The following is a 25,398-nucleotide window of genomic DNA, read 5'->3' as shown; positions in this document are numbered from 1 at the left end:
GGCGGCAGCTGCACGGGGAGGTCAGCATTGTGAAGCTGGTCAACATGATGGAGGACCTGCACCGGCTTTACCTCCAGCACCCTGGCATGAAGATCCTGTTTTCGTTTGTGACCCAAAGTGTTGGTGGAAGGCTGGTGCCCATCAGTGAACAGTGTTATGGCTGTATTTGTTTGTAGCTTAAATGATGCCATGATTGAGAACCGTCGCATCTGACATGGCAGCCCTGGGCTATATTTGAAAAATCTAATTCATTTCACAACTAGCATAATTATGTTTTTAAGTAAAGTAGGTAATTGCCTTAAAGGCCACCTCCAAATGCAGTGAACTGCTTTCAGTTGGCAGTTTCACAGCTTTTGAATTTGGCTTTTAGGACCCTTTCTTTTGCTCCTAAACATAGCTGACCGTCATGGTTAATATTGTTTATTTATGTTCAAAATGGTTATTAAAAAGTAACACGCCCACCTTTATCCCCCTTTCTCCCTACCACTCTATGGACTCCTAAGTGCTCTGAACCTATGCCGGACATACAGTAGCTGTTACCACTTGCACGGGCCCAGTCTATTTATTTGAATAAATGTGTTTACTACATGTCCACATTTGTGAATATTTTAAAAATAACACATGGTTTACATTGCAATAAATTGTATTTATAAATTTCCACTCCTTTTATCTTTTATACTGACTGGAAATGTTAAATTTCACATTCTGATATACTGTAATTCTAGTTCAAACACACAAGAACATGTGCACATCCAACAAACCTGTGGGCATAGTGCTGAATGAAAGGCCTTAGAGTGAAAATTTAAGAATGACCTGCACACTGCGTAATTATGAATCCCCCTAGGCAGTATCATTTATTGCAATGTTTCAAACTCTGAGGTCTTCTCAGGCAAATACACAGGTATTGTGAAACTTATACAGTGAGGTAAAAAAACAACCAGCTGATCAATAGCTGCCTTCTATCAGCAATGGCGCCACCAAGGAAAACCTTTTGCAAAACTATTTAACTTGCAAAACTTTCTGACTCACAAGGAAAATATTTTGTCTTCAAAGAGGACATATTAGCAATCAGAACTTTTCTGTGACACAAAAAAAGGCCTGTTTATTTTTAATTACAAACTTTTTATTGCAGTGCGATAAATATGCTCTCAAAACATTTTTTTTTGTTTGTTTGCATTAAAAAGACAAAAAACCTTATTACTTATACAAGCCTTTTCCTAACATGTTATCCAAAATGATTTATCCAGAGCAGAAGAGGCATCAGTGGCAGGACAGGTCTAAGTGTGATAAGAACTGTGCTCTATAATAATTTCATTTTTAGGCCTCCCATGGCTCTGTGGATGGAAATGTTGGTCAGTCCACTACTTTGGTCCATATTGAAATATGATGGATTGTAGTGAAATTTTGTACAGAAACTTTGGTTGATGACCTTTCCTCTTCCGCCACCAGCAGGTCAATGTTTTCTTATTCTGTTAAATTCTCATTGCTTACACCATGTGGTCATTGAGAAAGCACTAACATTCAATATTGTTAACTCAACCAGCACAGATTGAGCTCAGTTGACCCTTCTACCACATCCCCCGACGATTGACCTGAAAATAGGATGTTTGGGAAATTGGTTGAGAAGTTGTGGATTTGTGTTTAGAGTTTCGAGAAAAAGAGGCGTAATTTTAAGATATGTGTTTAAGCAATCGAGAAAAACTGTAATAATGAGAGAAGACTTGTTTACTTTAGTATCACGTACCCATGTACAATCTTTCCCTAACCTTTTGGATGTTTCATTCAGGATGTGAATCCATATTTCTAGTGTCAAAGTGCTGTGCTTTGTTCACCAACCATCCACCCTGATCACCTGCCTGTGCCGTCCAGAAACGTAGCCCTTTCTTCACAATTCCTATAGAGTCACAGTTGTGAATATTTACCTCTTTTCTCTGTTATTTATCTTTTCGTTTGGGACTGAAAAAGATATTTAGCAAAGTCAACTCTGGTAAAATTGGATGAACATTTTTCGATATTGTCTGAAGTTTCATTGACTAAACCATTAGTCTGAGACAAAAATCACTGAATCGATAACAAAAATAACTTGTAAAACACTGTGAACAGAATCAAGGCAGTGATTTTGTTTCTCATTAGAAATCATGTGTGTGTGTGTGTGTGTGTGTGTGTGTGTGTGTCCTCAGTGAAGTGTATCAGTCTCTGCAGTAGCTTCCAGCTGCAGCAGTCAGTTCAGTTTCTGTTCAGTCTGACTGAGGGAGGTTTTTGTACAACGCTTTTTCACTGTGTGAACAACCACTGACTGTTGATGTTATGTTCACTCTGACAGTAGTAAACTGCTGCATCTTCAGTCTGGACTCCACTGATGGTCAGAGTGAAGTCAGAGTTTGATCCACTGCCTGTAAAACGACCTGGAATCCCTGATAGTAGCTGATTAGTATACTTAATAAGCAGTTTAGGAGTTTCTCCAGCTCTCTGTTGGTACCAGTGTAACCAGTTAGAATTGTAAACATTCTGACTGGTCCTACATCTGATGGAGACGGAGCCTCCCAGAGCAGAGCTCACTGCTCCAGGCTGAGTCACTGTGACCTGGCCGCTGGACTCTGAGGATACAGAGACAAAAACATAAAGCAGCGTCATGGTTTTGTGGGCTTCATTTCAGAGGGACGGATGTTCATAGAGGAGAGGAGTTTGATTCTCTGGACTTTACCTGTGAAGCAGCAGCAGAGGAGAGTCCAGATGAGGACGCAGATCAAAGTCATGTTTTTGATGAGGAGGATTTCTGTGGCTTCTGTTGTCATGAAGGACAGCTGTCAGTCATCCAGTGTTCAACTCTCAGGACTATAAACTCTCCCAGAGCACTGGAGCATGGTGCTGCTGATGCAAAGTGGCTCTCTATGGAAATGCTCTGACTGATTCCAGCAGGGACTTGGATTACTCTGATGATGCTGTTTATCAGTGGATCAATCAGTTTATCAGAGTATTCATCTGAAATGGTTTAAAATCTTTTTTACATGATTACATGATTTGGTTTCACGCTACAAGATATATTTTGTTTCAAAATATCTTCTGCCTAAATTTCCAAAGAACAAATATAGAAATTGAATTTAACATTAATATATCTAACTAAAACATCCATTCTGGAAATTTGTGTGACTGTCTTAATTTTACATCTCAGCTGATAAAATATTACAATCAGAGACTATTTTTGGTGAGTTTGTTTGTGTCAAAGTCAGAGAGCCGTGTCTCTCTACAGTGAGAGGTTTTTGTACGGCGGCTCAATGAGTTTGTATCACTGTGGGAAACGTTCGGTGGAGGAACCAGACTGGATGTTGGAAGTAAGTCAAACCTTTAACAAACTTTTACTGAGTTGTTGTTTTTTTCTTTTATATTCAGCATGCCAAAAAACCTTTTGAATGTCCATATTAATGTATAATGTATAATAGAATATTTTGCACTAGGAAACAAAGTTCCCTTCACCAAAAAAAAACTCAACTCATTGCAATGAATATATTACATATTAGCAAAAAGGAAAATGATTTCCATCTTTAATGGTTAAGTTGTATCTTGAGAGGTTGTAGCTTTAGTTCTGCCTGAAAAAGTCTACAGTGAGGGGTTTTTGTAATGCAGCTCAATGTGTTTTTCTCACTGTGGTTGACTTTTATTGATATTCTAAATTCAGCCTTTGAATGTTTGATGGAGATAAAATATATTTAGTTTGTTTCAGTGATTGGGTTTTATTTCTCCTCATTTACCAGCAGCTTTACTAAACATTTCTTTACACATTACTCACACTGAAATTCAAACAGCTTGAAGTGGAGAACAGATAAATAATAACAATAATAACTTTAGTTATGATTAAATATAACCCTGCGACCCTGTACGCAGGATAAGCGGTTGATGATGGATGGATGACTTTATACAATTCACTTTCTCCACGTAATGATTGAAATCTGGATGAAGAACATTTGATTATTGTCAATTAGTTTGATATGTTTCAGGTCGTTCTGTATGATGATTCTCTCTGTGCTGATTTGCATGAGAGGCTTCTTAAAGGGAAGTGAAACAATGTGTGAGTGAGTGACTGGTGGAGCAGAAAAACCATCTGACAGAAACTCCTTAAAGGAGAAAATCAGCTCTCACACAGTAAAGGTGTCCTCTAAGCTGATTGGTGTCTCCTAGGTGATGTCCGTCCCACCCTGACGGTGCTGCCCCCCTCCAGTGAGGAGCTGCAGCAGGGGAAGGCCACGCTCATGTGCCTGGCCAACAAGGGCTTCCCCTCAGACTGGAGTCTGGCCTGGAAGGTGGACGGCAGCAGCAGCAGCAGCAGCTGGGAGGAGAGCAGGAGCCCCGGGGTGCTGGAGAAGGACGGCCGCTACAGCTGGAGCAGCACCCTGAGGCTCCCTGCAGACCAGTGGAGGAAGGTGGGCTCTGTGACCTGTGAGGCCACCCAGGGCTCCCAGGCTCTGGTCTCAGAGACACTGAGGAGAGACCAGTGTTCCCAGTCCTGACCTGACTTACTGGGACTCTGCTACTGGTTTTACTCTGCTCTCTGAACTCTGTAACTCTCTCTGTGTCTGTGTCTCCTTCTTTCCCTCAGTCACTCTCTAATCACATGTTTCATGGATAAAGTTTGTTTACTTGATGTAATTTTGATTATTTCTACACAATAAAAATCAGTTCATCACAATACTTGTTTTCGTTTATGTTATTGTGAAAGTAACAGTTCAGGGGAGCGGCTGGCTCACTTGGTAGAGCACTTGTCCCATTTATAAGGCTGAGTCCTTACTGCAGCAACCTGGGTTTCACTGTTCTATTGAAAATACAGGCTACAAATTCCCAAAAAATATCTTTAAAAAAAGAACAGATCATGCTGTGTTAAAAGTTCCATAATAACCCCGAAATGTTTAATTAAGCTAAGTTAAAAGGCATGTATTCATCCTTTGTGGATTCCTTAAAGCTTTAGGGACACCAGCTTTATTAAACTTATTGTTCTTTTTTGTTTGGTAGCAAAGGTAATTTAATACATATTTAAATGTAAATGAGGTAATACTGTATGTTATGAAGTGTGTGATTGGCAGAAAGTGTTGAAACGGGCTTCTTCTTTACATAGAAATAAATATTCTATTTTAAAAAACTAAACAAATGTTAATATGTTGCTACCACTAGTAACTTATCTACTTTTCAACTCATCTAGTAGATATGTATATATAGCATTTCCCTACATATTTACATATTTACATGGAGTGGACATTGAAAAGTCTGGTAGTAAATTGATTCATTGATTTGTGACAATTTGTTTTGTCCAGTTTAATCTTTTTATTTTTTACAGTAATTAGTGGCATGAGCTTGCTGGATGTCACTGGTCAAAGTATTCAAATTTGAAAACAGAGAGGCATGTGGAACGGGAGATGACACGGGGAGCATTTGTGTAATCTTGTGAGACTTGGTGCAATTCAAACATGGCAGCGCGCAGCTAAACAAACATTTCATGAAAACAAACAATCCGCCAATTTAAGCCAACAAATATTAACAGTCAAATCGCTCTGGAGGACCTCGAAGACGAGTGTTTGGAGGACCTTGAAGTTTACATTGATGAGTGTTTTCACCGAGTGGCCATGGGGAAATCAAAGAGAAACTACACTGAAGACTCACCTGGAGCATCACTGGAAGCAGTCTCCTCACAAGGCGCAGATTTCACAGAGATCCTGGATTCAATAGACAAGAAATCGTCTAGCTTTGATGCCCGATTAATTCTGGTGGAAGTACTTCAGAAAGAGTTACAGGGTCTGCGGGAATCCCTTGAGTTCAGCCAGAAACGGGTGGTTGAGCTCGCGGCAGAAAACAAGGTCCGCCAAGCTTTGGTTAAATCCCTCACGGAGGGAATGATGTGGCTCTCGGCGGAAAATAAAAACATTAGAGGAGCGATCATCAATCTCCAGGCTCGTAGTATGCGGGATAATCTGGTAATTTTGGGCATCACGGAGCAGGCCCGCCGTCAGGGGGGGGTCAAAGGGTACAGATGACCCCGGCCCGAGGCCTTGGGGCCCATGCAAAGGTCTATGGTTAACCCTTAAATGTGATCAAGTTAGACACTTTACTAACGGTCTTTTATAAATAACAAAACTTTTTAGATGTATTTACATGAAAAATAAATTTATTGTTGTCATTAAAACATATTTGAAACTTGTCATTTCAACTTTTCATACTTTCTCACGGTACACATCCATTTTCTTACGCAGTGAAAAACAAATGTATAACTTATAATAACGAGTCGGGGCTAGTGAACTCCTCACAGCTGATGCGATGTGAGTCACGGTAAATAACTGAAAGAGTTTTCAGAGGCTAAAACCTGAGGCGCAGGTCTCCTCTGTTTGGGACTGTGAGCTGCTCTTTATCTGAGGTGCTAAAGTGAACATTTTTGTGGATTCGTGGTGAGATTTCTGCCTGAACAAAAGTGTTTTCAGTTAGTTTCAGTTAGTTTTGTTTACCTCCTCCTATCATCTGGTAGTACAGTCCCAAACGGTTCTCTGTCTGCAGACGTTCAGCAGCGCAACATCGCAGGTGTATGCACAGCAGAGTATAGGGCAGGTAGACTGTTAAAGTATATTATTAATTCTCATACATGATTGATTTCATTGTTGTAATATTATGACTTTTTTTCTGGACCTGTCAGAGAACACAGATATGTAGGGGATATTCTGAATGTTCAGAAAAATTTGAACATCAGCAGAAACCTGCTGAAACACATGAGCTAAAGTGCAGGAGTTTCTAACTGAACTAAAATTATTTAATATCATTGAGGTGAGTAAAGGGCCCTGCGATGGACTGGCGACCTGTCCAGGGTGTACCCCACTTTTCGCCCAATGTCAGCTGGGATAGGCTCCAGCCTATATGTGAGCATGGCCTGGATGAGTCTATAACACTGAATTTGAAATTTTTTTATTTTTTTTTATTTATTTATTGAAACAGGAAAAGATTAAGAGCAATCGGGCCTGACTCAGTATAGAACTGATTTTCAGCAGGTTCCTGTTCTGCAGAACATGAATACCTCAAACACAACAAAACTCCAAGACCATACAATAACAAACACACAGCAACAAGCACACAAACTACGATGTGGAGGTCATAAAGCTATCACAGATATACCTGTCCATCAGATGGCGAGCAAAAGTTTGTTTAAATAGTCTTATTGATGTTATAGATCTGATGTGCTGTGGAGTATCATTCCAGGCTCTAGTGAGCAAATTAAAGAAAGATTTCTGTCCATAGCAGTTTCTAAAAGCTGGTATAGGGAGAAGTCCATTTGCAACAGATCTCGTAGTGCGTTCGGGCCTTGAGCTGAGTTTTGGAGCTAGCGCAGACAATCCTGCAGTAGTGTGTCCATTTAAGATCTGATAAAAAAGGTTCAAACCATGGCTTATTCTATAGTTCTGAAATGTCAAGGCATTACTCAAAGGTCCAGCCTGGAAGCCTGTTGTGAATCTTATAGGCTCTATTGTAGAGTCTCGCTACAGGTTCAAGGATCTCATTTGTTGTGAGTTACCAAACAGGTAAACAATATGACAGAGTGGACAATATAATGGGATGAAGATATGTTTTAGAAACAGAATGCAGTAAATATGGTCTAATTTTACTATAAACAAATAACTTTTGGTTTAACTTTCTGGTTAAAATTTGGACATGGTCACAATAAGTAAGATGTGAGTCAAGAAAGACTCCCAGATACTATATAGGTCTGAGTTAAGTTTGTAATTAATTGTATCAATATCTGAGCCAGACAAAAAAATGACAGTGTCATCAGCATATAACAAAGTACTAGAAACATCAAACACATTAGGAAGATCATTAATGTACATAAGGAAAAGTAAAGGACCTAAGATGCTGCCCTGTGGAACTCCCATAGAACACACTCGTGACTGTGATGTTACCGAGCCGATTCTTACAGTCTGAGATCGGTCACTTAAATATGATTTAAACATATCTATTGCAGAGAAGGACAAATGAAAAGAAAGAAGTTTATTTAACAAAATTTGATGGTTATCTGTATCGAAAGCTTTTCGAAAGTCTATGTATATGACTCCAGTAACCTGACCTTTATTTAAAGACGCCCGTTATTATGAGTTAAATGATTGTTAGGGACTCCATCTGTGTCACTATAAGGCTAATGGCCAAGAGCTTCTATGAAATTGCCCTTGTTTGTTTTAGAACTAAGAAGTTGGTCGAGGTGGTGCTGGATTGGGTGTCGATGAGGGGCCCAGTTTGGAAAATGTTGTCCCCAATACAGGCGCATACAATACACACACCACAGTCAAGGATACAACACACACTAGCCTACACTACATCCCTTAAGTATAATTTATACTTCTGCAACGAATTGATGGCGTAGCCTCTGCATAGCCCCCTACCCTACACTGTCACCTACGCCATAGCCTGACGTGCACTTCTTCAAAAATGTAACCACACATCGAGGTAACGCAAACCGTAAGCACTGTGATTTGTCGGCTGCGTAGCCTCACAATACCTCAGAGCCGATAGAAAGTGTCCTGTGCTTTGAAGTAACTTTTACTAGCGGCCAAAACAGTGGCTGAACTCGTGGATCAATATATTTGACCATCACAACCCGAACGAAATGACTCGTTTCACTATCAGAATGTGATCCATTCGGTCGATATCATTTGAAAAGGCTACACCAGCCACACGTATACAATTCGTGAAAGAGACGGACAAGAGACGCACAAGTATAAATGCATGGCTACGTGCGTAGCCTACAGGGTAGCTTCGCACATAGATCCTAGGCAGGAGTATAAATCAAGCTTAGTTGAATGATGACCACATTTAAGCTCTACAGTCTATAGTTTTGAGGTGCATGTAAAAGAACATGTGTTATTGCATATATTTCATAAAAAGTATATGCAGTTATAATTAAATTATATACATGTAAATGTGAGCCATTTTGATTATGAGATTTTCTGATGCTGATCTGTGCCTGAGACTGAGGTAAAAGGTCATGACAGAGACTTTTCTTCTTAACAGTCCCAGGGTGGCTCCTTTGGATGACTTGGCAAATAAGACAAGAGAATGGCACATTAAGATATGAATGGATGGTGAGATGTGGTGATGGAGAAACTAATTTATTATTCAACAATATATTTTTATCATTGACCTTGTTTTCTTTAATCAAGGTCAATAATATGTGTGTGTGTGTGTGTGTGTGTGTGTGTGTGTGTGTGTGTGTCCTCAGTGAAGTGTATCAGTCTCTGCAGTAGCTTCCAGCTGCAGCAGTCACTTCAGTTTCTGTTCAGTCTGACTGAGGGAGGTTTTTGTACGACGCTTTTTCACTGTGTGAACACAGCTTGACTGTTGATATAATGATAACTCTGACAGTAGTAAACTGCTGCATCTTCAGTTTGGACTCCACTGATGGTCAGAGTGAAGTCAGAGTTTGATCCACTGCCTGTAAAACGACCTGGAATCCCTGATGCTCGAGTTTAGGAGTTTCTCCATCTCTCTGTTGGTACCAGGCTAACCGGTGGTAGTTGTTCCAAATTTCAACATCCTCACTGATCCTACATTTGATGGGGACGGAGCGTCCCAGAGCAGAGCTCACAGCTCCAGGCTGAGTCACTGTGACCTGGCTTCTGGACTCTGAGGATACAGAGACAAAAACATACAGAGACAAAAACATACAGCAGCGTCATGCTGTGAGCAAAACCTTTCTCATTACAGTTTTTCACAATTGCTAAGATCAAATCAAACACTTGCCTCAAAACCATTTGATCTGTGCTCAAAATCAAACAATGCTTTCAAAACATAAACAAAGCCAGTCAATAGGTTAAACACTACAGAGCATCTCGTCCAGGGCATGTAGTTACAGAAAATGTTTTTTGCATAGAGGAAACACATTTTCCAATTTAAAAAGTATAGTAATCACAACTTTACAGTAAATATGTAGTATACTGTAAGTACTGCAAGTAATACAGTATTGAATATCTGTATATTTAAATACAGTAAGCCAAAAGAACAAAGAAAACTATAAATGACAAGCACATTACACTCAAAAATGTTGTGCAACTGCAAAATCAAAGTCAGTACAGTAAGAGACTTCATCCACATCACATGCAATCTTGTCCCTCGCCAAGCAAAGGAGGAAAACCCTCTGTAGTGCTGGAAGCAGACTGACTGTAACAACACTCCACACCTATCTCACCACAGGCCATTTATATTGGCCGTAAGAGATTTTCCATTGTAAATGAGTTTCGGTCATAGACCTTCCACCATCAGGCAGAGAAACATTATTCTGTTGGACTGAAGTAAGGTCTGTAGGTTGAAGGTAATCATTTATGAATCACTGGTTGCTGGTTTATGTTGAACCACTTGCTTTGTGGGACACCACAGTGAAAGCTGACATTGTCACATAGACAGGATGTACTGCCAGCTGATGGACCTGCAGCTCACGCTCAAACACAAAATTCCAATGTCAACCCAGAAAAGTAAGAAGATGATCAGTTATAGCTCCAAGGTTGAATAAGGGTAGAGAAACTGTCCCTTACTTATAGCTTGGACAAAGGGTGACATTGCCACTACGCTGGCCAGGGACTTGACCACATATTGGTTTGATCATATCATTCGAAACAAGTGTGCAGAGTTATGAGTTGTTGTGTGTAAATGATGACAGTTGTGTAGTTGTGTTTAACTTTTGGCACATGTATTTACCATTTTGCAACACAAGTGCATCACAGTGCAAAATGTGTTTTAGTTAGTGAGAATGTGTTAAGAGTTTTGCAAAAAGAGTGGATGAGATTTGCAAACAGTGTCTAAACTACCTGAATTTGTTTAAGGTTTTGCACAATGAGCCTGCACAATGGAGCAGCTTTTCTCCCCAAAACAGAGTGCACAGTGAGGCCACGAGATAGTATTGTGAGGCCACGACATAAAGTGGACCTTGGGGTGCTCCGTAGTTCTTTTCCTCTGAAAATGTCAAATGTTGGTTAATGACTTGCTTGGATCCCGATGATTGCCCCTTGCGGCTATATTTTTTATTGAAGTTGTTTTGATACATGTTCATTGGTGGTTAGAGCAACAGTGAAATGTTCATTCTATTTGATGAAATTGTGTGTGTAAAGCATGTGTGTGTGTGTGTGTGTGTGTGTGTGTGTGTGTGTGTGTGTGTGTGTCCTCAGTGAAGTGTATCACTCTCTGCAGTAGCTTCCAGCTGCAGCAGTCAGTTCAGTTTCTGTTCAGTTTGACTGAGGGAGGTTTTTGTACGACGCTTTTTCACTGTGTGAACACATGCTGACTGTTGATAACATGAAAACTCAGACAGTAGTAAACTGCTGCATCTTCAGTCTGGACTCCACTGATGGTCAGAGTGAAGTCAGAGTTTGATCCACTGCCTGTAAAACGATCTGGAATCCCTGATGCTCGAGTGCTAGCATAGTAAATGAGCAGTTTAGGAGTTTCTCCATCTCTCTGTTGGTACCAGGCTAACCGGTGGTTGTTGCTATAAACATAAACATCCTGACTGGTCCTACATCTGATGGAGACGGAGCCTCCCAGAGCAGAGCTCACTGCTCCAGGCTGAGTCACTGTGACCTGGCCTCTGGACTCTGAGGATACAGAGACAAAAACATAAAGCAGCGTCATGGTTTTGTGGGCTTCATTTCAGAGGGACGGATGTTCATAGAGGAGAGGAGTTTGATTCTCTGGACTTTACCTGTGAAGCAGCAGCAGAGGAGAGTCCAGATGAGGACGCAGATCAAAGTCATGTTTTTGATGAGGAGGATTTCTGTGGCTTCTGTTGTCATGAAGGACAGCTGTCAGTCATCCAGTGTTCAACTCTCAGGACTATAAACTCTCCCAGAGCACTGGAGCATGGTGCTGCTGATGCAAAGTGGCTCTCTATGGAAATGCTCTGACTGACTCCAGCAGTGAATTGGATTACTCTGATGATGCTGTTTATCAATGGATCAATACTCACATATTGTGTCTGATATTTAAAATTTGATGTATTCACAGCAATTCTTGAAGTCTTCAGTGTTGTTAACCAGAATAAATTCCCCTCCACTTAAAAATCTTGTTGCACTTCTAAATTTTCTACATTCGTATCAGTTCATTGTGGAAAACTATGCTGGATTTCTCTGTACGAAGAAAATACATTTCAAAATGTAAGTTTTAACATTCAGTCTCAAGGTCAGTGCCATTTTCTTTTGATTCAATTTATAATGTGTACAGTATTTGATCTTTCTTCCAGACTAATGATTTTAAAAGCCATGGGATCAGGTTGTTTGAAAAAGTAGTTGAGCAGGTAACAATGTTCATTTGAATGTTTCACTGATGATTCCTGCTTACATGAGGAGAACAAACACATCATCATCATTTAAGATAGTTAAAACAATAAAAGCCTCACAATCTTCACCATATGTGAAATATTTTAAACACTGAAATTCAGAAAGTTTAATTTCAAAATAAAAAAATATATACACCTGAATAAAAGTGTGCTAGTGTTAAATTTTTATCTTTAGTACTGAAAACCGTCTGTTGTCATGGTTCAGCAGTGATGCCTATATGTTGCCATGGTTACTGAGCTCAGAGAAGGAAGTGAAACCAGTTTCATCCAGTCTGACGAAGACCAACAGAACTTGTAGCCTCCTCTGCTGCAACTACAGGATGTTTAGTTTACCTCATATAAACTTTATTATCTCTCTTTGCAGTGGGTCGAGTCGTTCCAGAACACTGAGGAGAAGCTCTCTGTGTCTTAAAAAAAATAATAAATATCAATCGCATTGCGTTTACATTTATAGTTAAAAGAATAACTGCTGAGATATGTAGGGGTCTTCATTGAAAAGAGTAGATAAATTAAATCCCAAACAAGTGAGTTTTAGTCTCAGTTAGGATTTTATCATTTCAGTACTTAAATTTCTCACACTGTACAACACACACTATCAAAACACACTTATCACAGACTCACAACTACAACAATATTGTTTTTTTTGTCATTTTCCGTAGCCTTGTCTGTGCAGTTGTAACCCAGTGCTTCTCTCTTGTGGAATTGTTATGGTACTACAAATGTTCGAGTCTGTGATACAGAATTTTTCCTAACGTGTCTGTGTGTTGAAAGTGATTTATCCAGAGCAGAAAGGGCATCAGAAACCCAAGCAGGACATTTACACAAGTCTGAACTGTGCTCTACAGTATTCAGTCAGCTGGTTAGTCCTTTTTGAACAGTGGTGCTCAGAGAATAAATCCAACTTATTTTGGTTGCTGAGTAGATAGATAGATAGAAAGGTTATGATAGGGTAACCCTAATTATTTTGTGTTAGTCACACTAGGTTTAGGGGTGCTGTTTTACTTTGGTTTAAATGTTGGTCCGATCAGTGAGGTTTAGTTTCTTTGCTCGTTGTGTAGTTTAGTAATTCAGGCCTTAATTGGAGGAGTACTCTTTCTGTTGTATCTGTGTCTTTGTTTTAATCAGCACAAACATGCCCTTTTTTCTTTGTAGTTTGTGTACCTAATTTTGTTGATTCTTCTTAAAATCTGTTTTAAATGAACAACTTTTTTTGTTACTTCCTTTACCCCTCACGAGCTAGGTCGTGACAATGAGCATAGCTTCCAGCTGCAGCAGTCAGTTCAGTTTCTGACTGAGGGAGTTTTTTGTACGACGGTTTTTCACTGTGTGAACACATTCTGACTGTTGATATAGTGTTCACTCTGACAGTAGTAAACTGTTGCATCTTCAGTCTGGACTCCACTGATGGTCAGAGTGAGTGAAATATGAGAAGACACAATAAAAGTTTGAAAGTTTGGTCGACAACATAATAAAAGAGGATCATGTGTTGAAAGTTTTCACAGCCTTTTTTGTTGGACTTGTATGAATTGGAAATTAAATTGCTCTGATTATGTAATTCCAACACATCTTTGTAGTGGTCTTGATTCCACATTCTGACTTAAGAGCACATGAACACACCAAAGTCAGAGGAATGACTTTACAGCTCTGGAAATGGGACCATCCGAGGAGCACGTGAAAGCACCATGAGCCAACCTCCACCACTGGATGCTACAAAAACTTTCACACTGAACCTTCAGGTATGAATGCATCAAAGAACAAAAGGTCACTTAATTTTTTATCTTTTGTACTGAAACCTGTCTGTTGTCATGGTTTCTGAGCTCAGCTGATGTGAAAAGACCCTTGTTTTACATATGACTCAATATCTTTAACTCTCATTTGTAATTTACTGAATGTTTACTGTGTGTTGGATGCTGCTTTTTTATTGTTGATCAAAAAGGCACAGACAAAAAAAAGTTTTATCCAAATTCATGAAAACGTCACATCTGCTCTCTCTCTGTCTCTCTCTCTCTCTCTGGTTCTGTCTCTCTCTCCTTTTACACATGTTAACATTAATTTTCTTGTTGTGTTATTGGTGGTTTTAATAGTTCAACACAATAAAAATGTCATCAAATAGCTTTCCTTGTGGATTATGTTCATAAAATTGACAGGTTATGATTTTTTTTTTTGCCATGCATCTAATATTACCAGTCATTTCAATAAGGTATGAAGACACAATAATAACAAGACTGTCTTTTTAAAATGTTACGTCTTCATTCTTTAATGACTGGGGTAACATTAACCTTAATGATATATATAATATATAACCTGTGATTGGGCGCTATATAAATAAAATTGAATTGAATTGAAAGGATTAAATTTTTTTTATTTAATTTTAATATAAAACCACCCATTTATCTTGTATTACAGGAGATTCTTCTTGATGAAGATCCACATGTTGTTTAGACATAATTTGTACCCAGAAAAGATGGTAATGAAAAAAAAAAATAAGAATGTCATGAATTTTATATTTTAGCATTAGAAATAAAGATTAGGATATCATCAGCTTAAAGTGATACAACATGACTGTGATGTACGATTTTACAGTTTTTCTCCATTGCTTAAACACTATAAACAGGCTTTTGAGCTAAAATTTCAAAACCATAACCATGCTGTACTGTACAGCACACTTAAGAATAAAAAAGAGTAGAGTCACAAACGACCTACTAATGGCAGCTGATGCTAGCTCACATTCCCTCCTCAAACTCCTCGAACTGTCTGCTGCTTTCGACATTGTAGATCATGGCATACTTCTAAACCGGCTCCACCAAACCATTGGACTCACTGACACTGCTCTTAACTGGTTTACATCGTACCTCACTGACAGAACAGAGTACATTTCACTTGGTAGCGCAAGGTCCCGGCAACACACCGTCACCTGCGGAGTCCCCCAGGGGTCAGTTCTTGGCCCCATCCTCTTATCATCTACATCCTCCCCCTCGGCAACGTCATCAGTCACCGTGGAGTCTCATTTCACTATTATTGATGATACATGAAATCTGACCTACACCCCACTACAACTTCACCAACATCATCATCGTCTTCAACACTCACCGCCTGTCTGGAGGAGATAAAGGTTTGGATGAAACACAACTTCCTGCAGTTGAACAGCTCCAAAACTGAGGCAATTCTTGTTGGCACCCCACATCAAGTTCAGTCATCCTCCATAACCGTTATAACTATCTCTGGTCAAGACATTCCCCTCTCCACAACAGTCACAAATCTAAGATTTGATCCGCAACTCACCTTTGAAGCCCATATCAAAAACCTGTGCAAGATCTCATTCTATCATCTCAGAAATATTGCAAAAAAATTCTACACTCACCTTAGCTGATGCTGAAAAACTGCTCCGTGCGTTTGTCTCCTCCAGACTGGATTACTGTAACGCACTTCTATGAGACTATTGAGACTTTTAAAAAAGGCCTAAAAACATTTATTTTTAGAAGAACTTATGAGTTTTAACCTTGCACAATAATGTTGTTGCACTATTTATCTATATTTTATACACTTATGTTTTTACCTGGCTTTTATGATCTTACCTGTAGCACTTTGAGGTTTTTCTTAAATGTAAAGTGCATTAGAAATAAAATGTATTATTATTATTATTATTATTATTATTATCTCACCAGTGTGTAAGACTGTGTTGTACTGTGTGTGTTTTTGAGGGCTTGTGTGTTATGTCTGAGGGCAAAGTTTGGTTTTCCAGCAAGATTGAATGGTTTTGAGTGGAGAGCTTCATTTTGACCTGAAAATAGGATGTTCTGAGAATTGGGTGAGAAGTTGTGCATTTGTGTTTGAGTTTCAAGAAAAAGAGGCATAATTTCCAGAAATGTGTCAGAGCAATCGAGAAAAATCTACAGGCCTCTGCAACAAGTTTTTTGAAAATGAAGATGGAAGATTGATTTTGGGATTTTATATATAGTTGATCTACTTATATTTAAATTATACACTTGTAAGTATAGTTTTATGACTTCAGTTGATATTGGAACTTTTTTTAAATTACATTTAATTAAATTAATCTTTGTTATGAAGGTTTCTGATGCTGAGCTGTGTTCATATTTTCTTTTAACTGGAAATCATTAAAATAGCTGTGATCCAGTAAGAGGCTGAGGTCAAAGGTCATGAGAAAAACCTTTCTCATTACAGTTTTTCACAATTGCTAAGATCAAACCAAACACTTGCCTCAAAACCATTTCATCTGTGCTCAAAATCAAACAATGCTTTCAAAACATAAACACAGCCAGTCAATAGGTAAAACACTACAGAGCATCTCGTCCAGGGCATGTAGTTACAGAAAATGTTTTTTTGTGTAGAGGAAACGCATTTTCCAATTTAAAAGTATAGTAATCACAATTTAGTACAGTAAATATGTAGTATACTGTAAGTACTGCAAGTAATACAGTATTGAATATCTGTATATTCAAATACATTAAGCCCAAAGAAAACTATAAATGACAAGCACATTACACTTAAAAATGTTGTGCAACATTATATCAATATTAATGCATCTTACATGTTTAGGTGTCTGTAATGTGGAGATTTCATCAAGTTAAGCAGTGATGAGTCATGTGGGTGATGATGACGCCGAGGATCTCAGAGAGCTTCCTCGAGAAACTCCAACCAGAAGTTTTTGACAGCCAGAAAACATTTCGGAGCCAGAAAACATTGAAGTCACTATTAGAAGCATTACTTTTTTTACAACATGATCTTCATCAGCAGAGGACGTTCTCCCAGCTGTCACACAGTATTTTAACTCTGAAGCCAATGTGGAAAAGAAGCCAGAATAATGCTGAGTGAAATGGGAATTTGAAAATCTACATTTCAATAAAAACTGGGCGACTCCATCTGCTGAGGAAGAGCATGTGATGTGATTGAATCATGATTTAGTAATGTTATCTTAAAACAACAGCTTCATTCCGGGCACGGTGCTGTTGCACTATGTAGCACTGGAATCCCGGGCAGGAAAACTTTCACAACAGCATAGTGCTTTACTATAAGCTGCCTTGATGTTCTCAGTTTGGAGATCATAGAGGCTGAAAAGAGACCGAAGAAGTCATTGTCGAAAGGAGTGAGGAAGATACAAAGAGAGTGTGACCGGACAAGATTAAATATCAGACTGGCTTTTACTTGTTAGCCTGAACTAACTGAACTAAAAGGATCCAAGACAGTTGTCGAGCTGGCCTTCTTGCTGTTGGACTAGTCAGTAATATTAGCCTGCTTGCTTTTTCTTGTGTTTTCTCCAACTTGCTTGATGATTGGCTAGCAAAGTTTTCAACATTTTTAATCATGTAAGCTATGTAATCATGACAACTACATGTGTACAGCTGTTCATATTTGCAACAGTGGTGTGTAAGTGAACAATACTCATAAAACAGGGAGCACTAAATCGCAAAAAAACATTCTTGTGTAATGTTGCTTTACAACAATATTTTTTTGTAATTGGAGGGATGTACTGGTTTTCCATTTTTGATTACAAAGTTTTCTGATGCTGATCTGTGTCTTCATATTTTCTTTTATCTGGAAATAGTTGTAGTAGCTGCAGGGCCGTGCAGAGACCTTTGGAAGGGCAGGTGCTCAAAGTATAAAAGGGGCACATGGAACAAGTCTTTAAATAGGGCTGTTCTCAAAATATTGATCCAGAAATATATCGTTATGTATTCCTTGCTGATATGCGTATGCTGATGCTTCTGTATCGATACATCAACAAATGCAGTGACACAGTTTTGAAAAAGAACCTCAGGGAATACCCAGATCTAGCTTTAAAACACGGTGGGCTTACACAACAGTTGCTGTTGAGGAGTTGCTGGGGATGTTGCTGCTGCTGCTGTTGTTGCTGCTGACACTACTGGAGGTGATCTGTGACTAGAGATATTTTAACATATTTAACATAGGAGATGTATTAGCTGATGAAACAAATATGTGACCAGGACAAGATGTAAATATTGCCTTCTCTAGTGCTGCAGCTGCTGCCAAGACTGACTGCTATGAGAAAATAAGAGGAAGGTAGAGGAAATAAGATACCAGGTTCAAAAAAGTGTGGGAAAAATCTGGGAAGGAAACAGTACTGGGAGAAAGAACTAGGTTGGCCAAGGCATGGGTAAGAGTGAGACAAATCTATAGACAGGTGTGTGTGTGTGTGTGTGTGTGTGTGTGTGTGTGTGTGTGTGTGTGTGTCCTCAGTGAAGTGTGTCAGTCTCTGCAGTAGCTTCCAGCTGCAGCAGTCAGTTCAGTTTCAATTCAGTCTGACGGAGGGAGGTTTTTGTATGACGCTTTTTCACTGTGTGAACAACCACTGACTGTTGATAGAATGTGCACTCTGACAGTAGTAAACTGCTGCATCTTCAGTCTGGACTCCACTGATGGTCAGAGTGAAGTCAGAGTTTGATCCACTGCCTGTAAAACGACCTGGAATCCCTGATACTCGAGTGCTAGCATAGTAAATGAGGAGTTTAGGAGTTTCTCCATCTCTCTGTTGGTACCAGGCTAAACGGTGGTTGTTGCTATAAACATAAACATTCTGACTGGTCGTACATCTGATGGAGACGGAGCCTCCCAGAGCAGAGCTCACTGCTCCAGGCTGAGTCACTGTGACCTGGCCTCTGGACTCTGAGGATACAGAGACAAAAACATAAAGCAGCGTCATGGTTTTGTGGGCTTCATTTCAGAGGGACGGATGTTCATAGAGGAGAGGAGTTTGATTCTCTGGACTTTACCTGTGAAGCAGCAGCAGAGGAGAGTCCAGATGAGGACGCAGATCAAAGTCATGTTTTTGATGAGGAGGATTTCTGTGGCTTCTGTTGTCATGAAGGACAGCTGTCAGTCATCCAGTGTTCAACTCTCAGGACTATAAACTCTCCCAGAGCACTGGAGCATGGTGCTGCTGATGCAAAGTGGCTCTCTATGGAAATGCTCTGACTGACTCCAGCAGGGACTTGGATTACTCTGATGATGCTGTTTATTAATGGATCAATCAATATATCTGAGTAATGAATAGAAATGTTTTAAACCTATTTTAAATTATGTCAGTTTCATGATTCTAGACATATTTTCGTTCAAAGTGTCCTTTGTCTTATTTAATTTAATAGAGGAAATGAGATTTCAAATTAATATTTAAAATAAAAATGTGCATTCTTAAAATTTGTTACACTGTCTTATTTTCATATTTCATATAGAGCTGAAAATACCCAATCATATTGGTGAGTTTGTTTGTGTCAAAGTCAGAGAGCCGTGTCTCTCTACAGTGAGAGGTTTTTGTACGGCGGCTCAATGAGTTTGTATCACTGTGGTGGACTTTTGGTGGAGGAACCAGACTGAATGTTGGAAGTAAGTCAAATTTTAACAAACTTTTAATTTATGACCTAATTTTCTTCTTTATATTCAGCATGCTAGGAAACTATTTGACTTTCCATGTTCATGTAGAATATTTAATAAAATATAATGCACTAAGATTAAATGTTCACTTCAGCAAATCAAATTCAAAAACTCATTCCATTAAATATAGAACAGCAACCTAATCCTGAGGAGAAATCATTATTTCTCACGTTAAACGTAAAATTGTATCTTGAAGGCTTGTAGCCCTGTAGTTTGACAAAGTCAGAGAGCCGTGTCTCTCTACAGTGAGAGGTTTTTGTACGGCGGCTCAATGAGTTTGTATCACTGTGGTGGACTTTTGGTGGAGGAACCAGACTGGATGTTGGAAGTAAGTTTCTGCACACAAACTGCATTGTCAAATAGTACTATCAAGTTGTGTTTTAAAGTCAGCTTTTAAAAGGTTGATGTGCAAAACTTTTATTGTTCTTGGTTTTATTTCTAATCCTTTACAATTCAAGTCAATTCAAATTAGCTTTATTGGCATGAATGTGTAACAACAATATTGCCATATTACCATGGAGGCTAACTCAGAGCAGCTTGACTAAACTTTTCTTTACACATACCTGTCAAACTGAAATTCAAACAAGTTGAAGTGGAGAAAAGATCAAACTTTAATCTTAAGGTATAAATGTTTGCCAAGATTAGTTTTAAAATTTCCACTGCCATAAGAACAGTTGTTAGGATTTAATAAAATTAACTTTCTTCAAATAGAATTGAACAGATAGAAGATAAAGATGGATATTTCAGAATGTTACAGTGTTTCAAATTTTGTTTGAAATTGTTTGAAAAGTTTGGTAATGATGATTGAAATACAGATAAAGAACATTTCCTCATGGTCAATTCATTTTCTGTATTTGCTTCCTCTAAATACTTTAAATGAATGTATAGTTGAGAAAAATTTCATATTTTATTTCCAGTGTAGTTTGATATATTTCAGGTCGTTCTGTATGATGATTCTCTCTGTGCTGATTTGCATGAGAGGCTTCTTAAATGGAAGTGAAACAATGTGTGAGTGAGTGACTGGTGGAGCAGAAAAACCATCTGACAGAAACTCCTTAAAGGAGAAAATCAGCTCTCACACAGTAAAGGTGTCCTCTAAGCTGATTGGTGTCTCCTAGGTGATGTCCGTCCCACCCTGACGGTGCTGCCCCCCTCCAGTGAGGAGCTGCAGCAGGGGAAGGCCACGCTCATGTGCCTGGCCAACAAGGGCTTCCCCTCAGACTGGAGTCTGGTCTGGAAGGTGGACGGCAGCAGCGGCAGCATCTGGGAGGAGAGCAGGAGCCCCGGGGTGCTGGAGAAGGATGGCCGCTACAGCTGGAGCAGCACCCTGAGGCTCCCTGCAGACCAGTGGAGGAAGGTGGGCTCTGTGACCTGTGAGGCCACCCAGGGCTCCCAGGCTCTGGTCTCAGAGACACTGAGGAGAGACCAGTGTTCCCAGTCCTGACCTGACTCACTGGGACTCTGCTACTGGTTTTACTCTGCTACTGCTCTCAGCCTGCGCTCTGTAACTCTGTCTCTCTCTTTGTTTCCCTCAGTCACTCTCTAATCACATGTTTCATGGATAAAGTTTGTTATCTTGTAAGTTTCATTATTTCAACACAATAAAGACAAATTCATCAAATCAGTTGTTTTGATTTATGTTATGGTGAAAGTAACATATGTTTTTTATAATAGTTCATTGATATCCAGAAGATTTTTACTCTATAATTTAGGGGTAGCTGTGACTCAGGAGATAGAACAGGTTGCCCATTAATTGGAAGATTAGCGGTTCAATTCCCAGCTCCTCCAGGCTGCATGTCAAAGTGTCCTTGGGCAATATACTGAACTCCGAATTGCCTCTGGTGGCTGTTCCACCAGTGTATGAATGTGTGTAAATCGTAGTTTCTGTATGAGCACTTAATGAATTAATCTCTAAACATCATGTCAAAGTTTTGGGTGTTCCAGTTATGCTGACTGTGACTACCTTAACAAATTGGAAAACATGACATTTGAAAGTACATTATTTTCAGTGTTAGAATATATTTAATTTTTCTCAGTAACTTGTAACAGATAATTAACAATAAATACAATAAGGATTTGAAATTAAGAGGAGTAAAAGAACAAACCCCCATAAAAAGAAAATACTCAACCTCAACATTTGACGTAAGTAAAGTACTTGAGTAAAATAACCCCTAAGTGGGGTCACTAAGACAAAACTGAGAAATATCTTGGAGCTATTTTTCTGATCCACATTCTGGAGACTGAAATTACACTTATTTAAGATACTGCAGAGATCTCATCTTTTGATCAGAATAAGACAGAGATGAGTTTTTGCTCCTTGGGCCAATATGAGAGAACTGAGACATATTTGAGAAGAATCCTGAGATCCCAGGAGTCATAGCTGAGTTTTCTTTGAGCTCTTTCTCTGATCTCATGGTCCAACGTCCAGGAGACTTAAATTAGACTTATTTAAGATCAGTTAGAGATCTCTTGTTTGGATCAGAATCAGACGTAAATGAGATTTTATATGGTTGTTTCTCATGAGATGAATTTGAGAAGTGGGAGAAACGGCCTTTGGTCTCACCTTGGTATTAAAAGCAGCTCATTTGTGTCTAGGAGAAAAGAAGGAAACAACTATGAGATCTCATCTTGGATTTTGCTTTCCTATGGGTAAGTTTTCAACATTTTTAATCATGTAAGTTATGTAATCAAGACAACTGCAAGTGTACAGATGTTTATATTTGCAACAGTGGTGTGCAAGTGAACAATACTGAGAGCACTAAATCCCAGAAGAAGCCATTCTTGCATAATGTTACTTTAAAGTAATATTTTTTTGTGATTGGAGGGATCTATAGGTTTTGTTTGGACCATTTTTGATTATAGAGTAATCTGATGCTGATCTGTGTCTTCATATTTCTTTTATCTGGAAATAGTTGAAGTAGCTGTGATCCAGTGTTAAGCTGAGGTCAAAGGTCATGACCAAGACTTCTCATTAACAGTCTCAGGTTGGTTCCTCTTGATTATTTAGCAACTCACTGATGAACATGGGACATAATTTGACCAAATCTGTATGTTTACAATACCAAAGCAAATTCATGTGTGTGTCCTCAGTGAAGTGTATCAGTCTCTGCAGTAGCTTCCAGCTGCAACAGTAAGTTCAGTTTTTGTTCAGTCTGACTGTACCTAGCCTGCATGTCTTTGGATGGTGGGAGGAAAGAACCCACACGGACATGGGGAGAACATGCATACTCCACACAGAAAGGCCGGGGCAACCAGAGTTTGAATCCACGACCTTCTTGCTGTGAGACGACAGTGCTAACCACTGCACCTGTGTCTGATGCTGATCTGTCTTTATATTTCCTTTAAACTGGACAAAGTTGAAATAGTTGCGAGTCAGAATGAGATAGAGGTCAAAGGTCATGGCCATTGTATGTGCAGTATGTTTTGTGTGTGTGTGTCCTCAGTGAAGTGTATCAGTCTCTGCAGTAGCTTCCAGCTGCAGCAGTCAGTTCAGTTTCAATTCAGTCTGACGGAGGGAGGTTTTTGTATGACGCTTTTTCACTGTGTGAACACATACTGACTGTTGATATAGTGTCGACTCTGACAATAGTAAACTGCTGCATCTTCAGTCTGGACTCCACTGATGGTCAGAGTGAAGTCAGAGTTTGATCCACTGCCTGTAAAACGATCTGGAATCCCTGATTCTCGAGTGCTAGCAGCGTAAATGAGCAGTTTAGGAGTTTCTCCATCTCTCTGTTGGTACCAGTGTAAATAGTGGTAGTTGCTCCAAACATAAACATCCTGACTGGTCCTACATCTGATGGAGACGGAGCCTCCCAGAGCAGAGCTCACTGCTCCGGGCTGAGTCACTGTGACCTGGCCTCTGGACTCTGAGGATACAGAGACAAAAACATAAAGCAGCGTCATGGTTTTGTCGGCTTCATTTCAGAGGGACGGATGTTCATAGAGGAGAGGAGTTTGATTCTCTGGACTTTACCTGTGAAGCAGCAGCAGAGGAGAGTCCAGATGAGGACGCAGATCAAAGTCATGTTTTTGATGAGGAGGATTTCTGTGGCTTCTGTTGTCATGAAGGACAACTGTCAGTCATCCAGTGTTCAACCCTCAGGACTATAAACTTTTATTTTCCTTTTCCTTTATTGGAAAAAGAAGAATAAAGTGTAAATGGGACATAAAAAAGTATAGAAAACAGCGTACAAATATAAGACACAAATAATAACAATTTTGCCAGGGGTAGTCTGTATCATATATACATATTAAAAGAGGACCATGTGTTGAAAGTTTTCACAACCTTTTTGTTGTTGGATTTAGAAATTAAATTGCTCTGATAATGCTAATCTAACACATCTTTGTAGTAGCGTCCATGTTGATTCCACATTCTGACATAAAAGCGCACGAACACACCAGAAGTCGGAAGAACGACTTCACAACTCGGGAAATGGGACCATCTGAGGAGCACGTGAATGCACAGTGAGCCGTTGGTTGCAAACCGCCACCCTCACCACGAGATGCTACTAAAACTTACACACTGAACCTTTAAACATGAATGCATCACAGAAACAAAATGTCATTTTAACTTCTTTAAATTTGTAGTGAAACCTGTTTGTTGCCATGGTTCAGCAGTGATGCCTGCCTTATGCCAAGGTTACTGAACTCAGCAGATGAGAAAAGAAACACTTTCATCTTTCAGCCCCGTTGGGTCTGGACGCCATGGTACATTCGTGGCCGAGGCTACGTCTGTACGCTTTTCCCCCAGTCACTCTGCTCCCGGGGGTTCTGGAGCGGGTACGCCAGGACAATGTCGGCCTACTGCTCGTAGCCCCGTTCTGGCCAACCCCTGGTGTGGTTCTCGGACATCATGATCGCTCCTGGACAGCCGTGGTGGGTACCTCTGAGGAGAGACCTGCTGTCCCAGGCGCAGGGCTGGGTTCTTCACCCTTGCCCCGCCATATGGCGACTGTGGGTCTGGCCCCTGAGGGGGCACAGTACCTAGAGGCGGGTCTAACAGCCGGAGCAGACAAGACCCTCCTCAGCTCCAGGGCCCCGTCCACACGGATCCTCCGTGGTGCCCGGAGGATGAGACCTGCGACTCGGTCCAAGGTTCCCACTTGGGATCTGGCGGTTGGGATCTTGGGGCATTGGCTGAGGCCCCCTTCAACCCCTGGAGTCAGCTGAGGCTAAGCACTTGACCCTCAAGATGGCCTTTCTCCTTGCTATCACCTCTCTGAGGAGGGTGGGGGATCTCCAAGTGCTTTCGGTTTCCCCGCAAGCCTGGAGTTTGCCCCGGGGAATATTAGGGCTATCCTGCACCCCCGTCCAGGATACATCCCTAAAGTGCCTTCTTGTGCGGCAGGGTCCACAGTGCTGCAGGCATTTCATCCTCCACCTCATGTGACGGAGGAGGACGGGAGACTTCATCTGCTCTGCCCTGTCAGAGCACTGATTGTTACACTCTGAGGTCCTCCCGTTGGAGGAAGGCTGACCAGCTGCTAGTGTGTTTTGGGTCCCCCAGGGCTGGGCTCCCTGCATCCAAACATACTATTAGCAACTGGATTGTTCAGACTATTTCCCTGGCCTATCAGGTGCGCGGTTTGCCTTCACCTGTGGCTGTGAGGGCTCATTCTACCAGAGGCATGGCGGCCTCTCGAGCC

General features: G+C 40.1%; 2 gene segments (V, D, J or C); both read right to left on the bottom strand.

Annotated features, from left to right (window-relative positions):
• Positions 1-11,255: 11,255 nt before the first annotated feature.
• LOC119907659 lies at positions 11,256-11,762 on the bottom strand. The segment is given in 2 exon segments: positions 11,256-11,603; positions 11,711-11,762. Coding segments are annotated over 2 exon segments (384 nt in total).
• A 6,891-nt stretch (positions 11,763-18,653) lies between these two features.
• On the bottom strand, positions 18,654-19,144 carry LOC119907736. The segment is given in 2 exon segments: positions 18,654-18,985; positions 19,093-19,144. Coding segments are annotated over 2 exon segments (384 nt in total).
• Between the last annotated feature and the right edge of the window lie 6,254 nt (positions 19,145-25,398).

This window comes from Micropterus salmoides, unplaced genomic scaffold, assembly GCF_014851395.1.
Source record: "Micropterus salmoides isolate LMB-PRFRI ecotype aquatic unplaced genomic scaffold, ASM1485139v1 Ms_hic_scaffold_17, whole genome shotgun sequence".
Taxonomy (NCBI): Eukaryota; Metazoa; Chordata; class Actinopteri; order Centrarchiformes; family Centrarchidae; genus Micropterus; species Micropterus salmoides.
The sequence above is the reverse complement of the archived record's forward strand: the minus strand, read 5'-3'. Positions and strand labels throughout refer to the sequence as shown.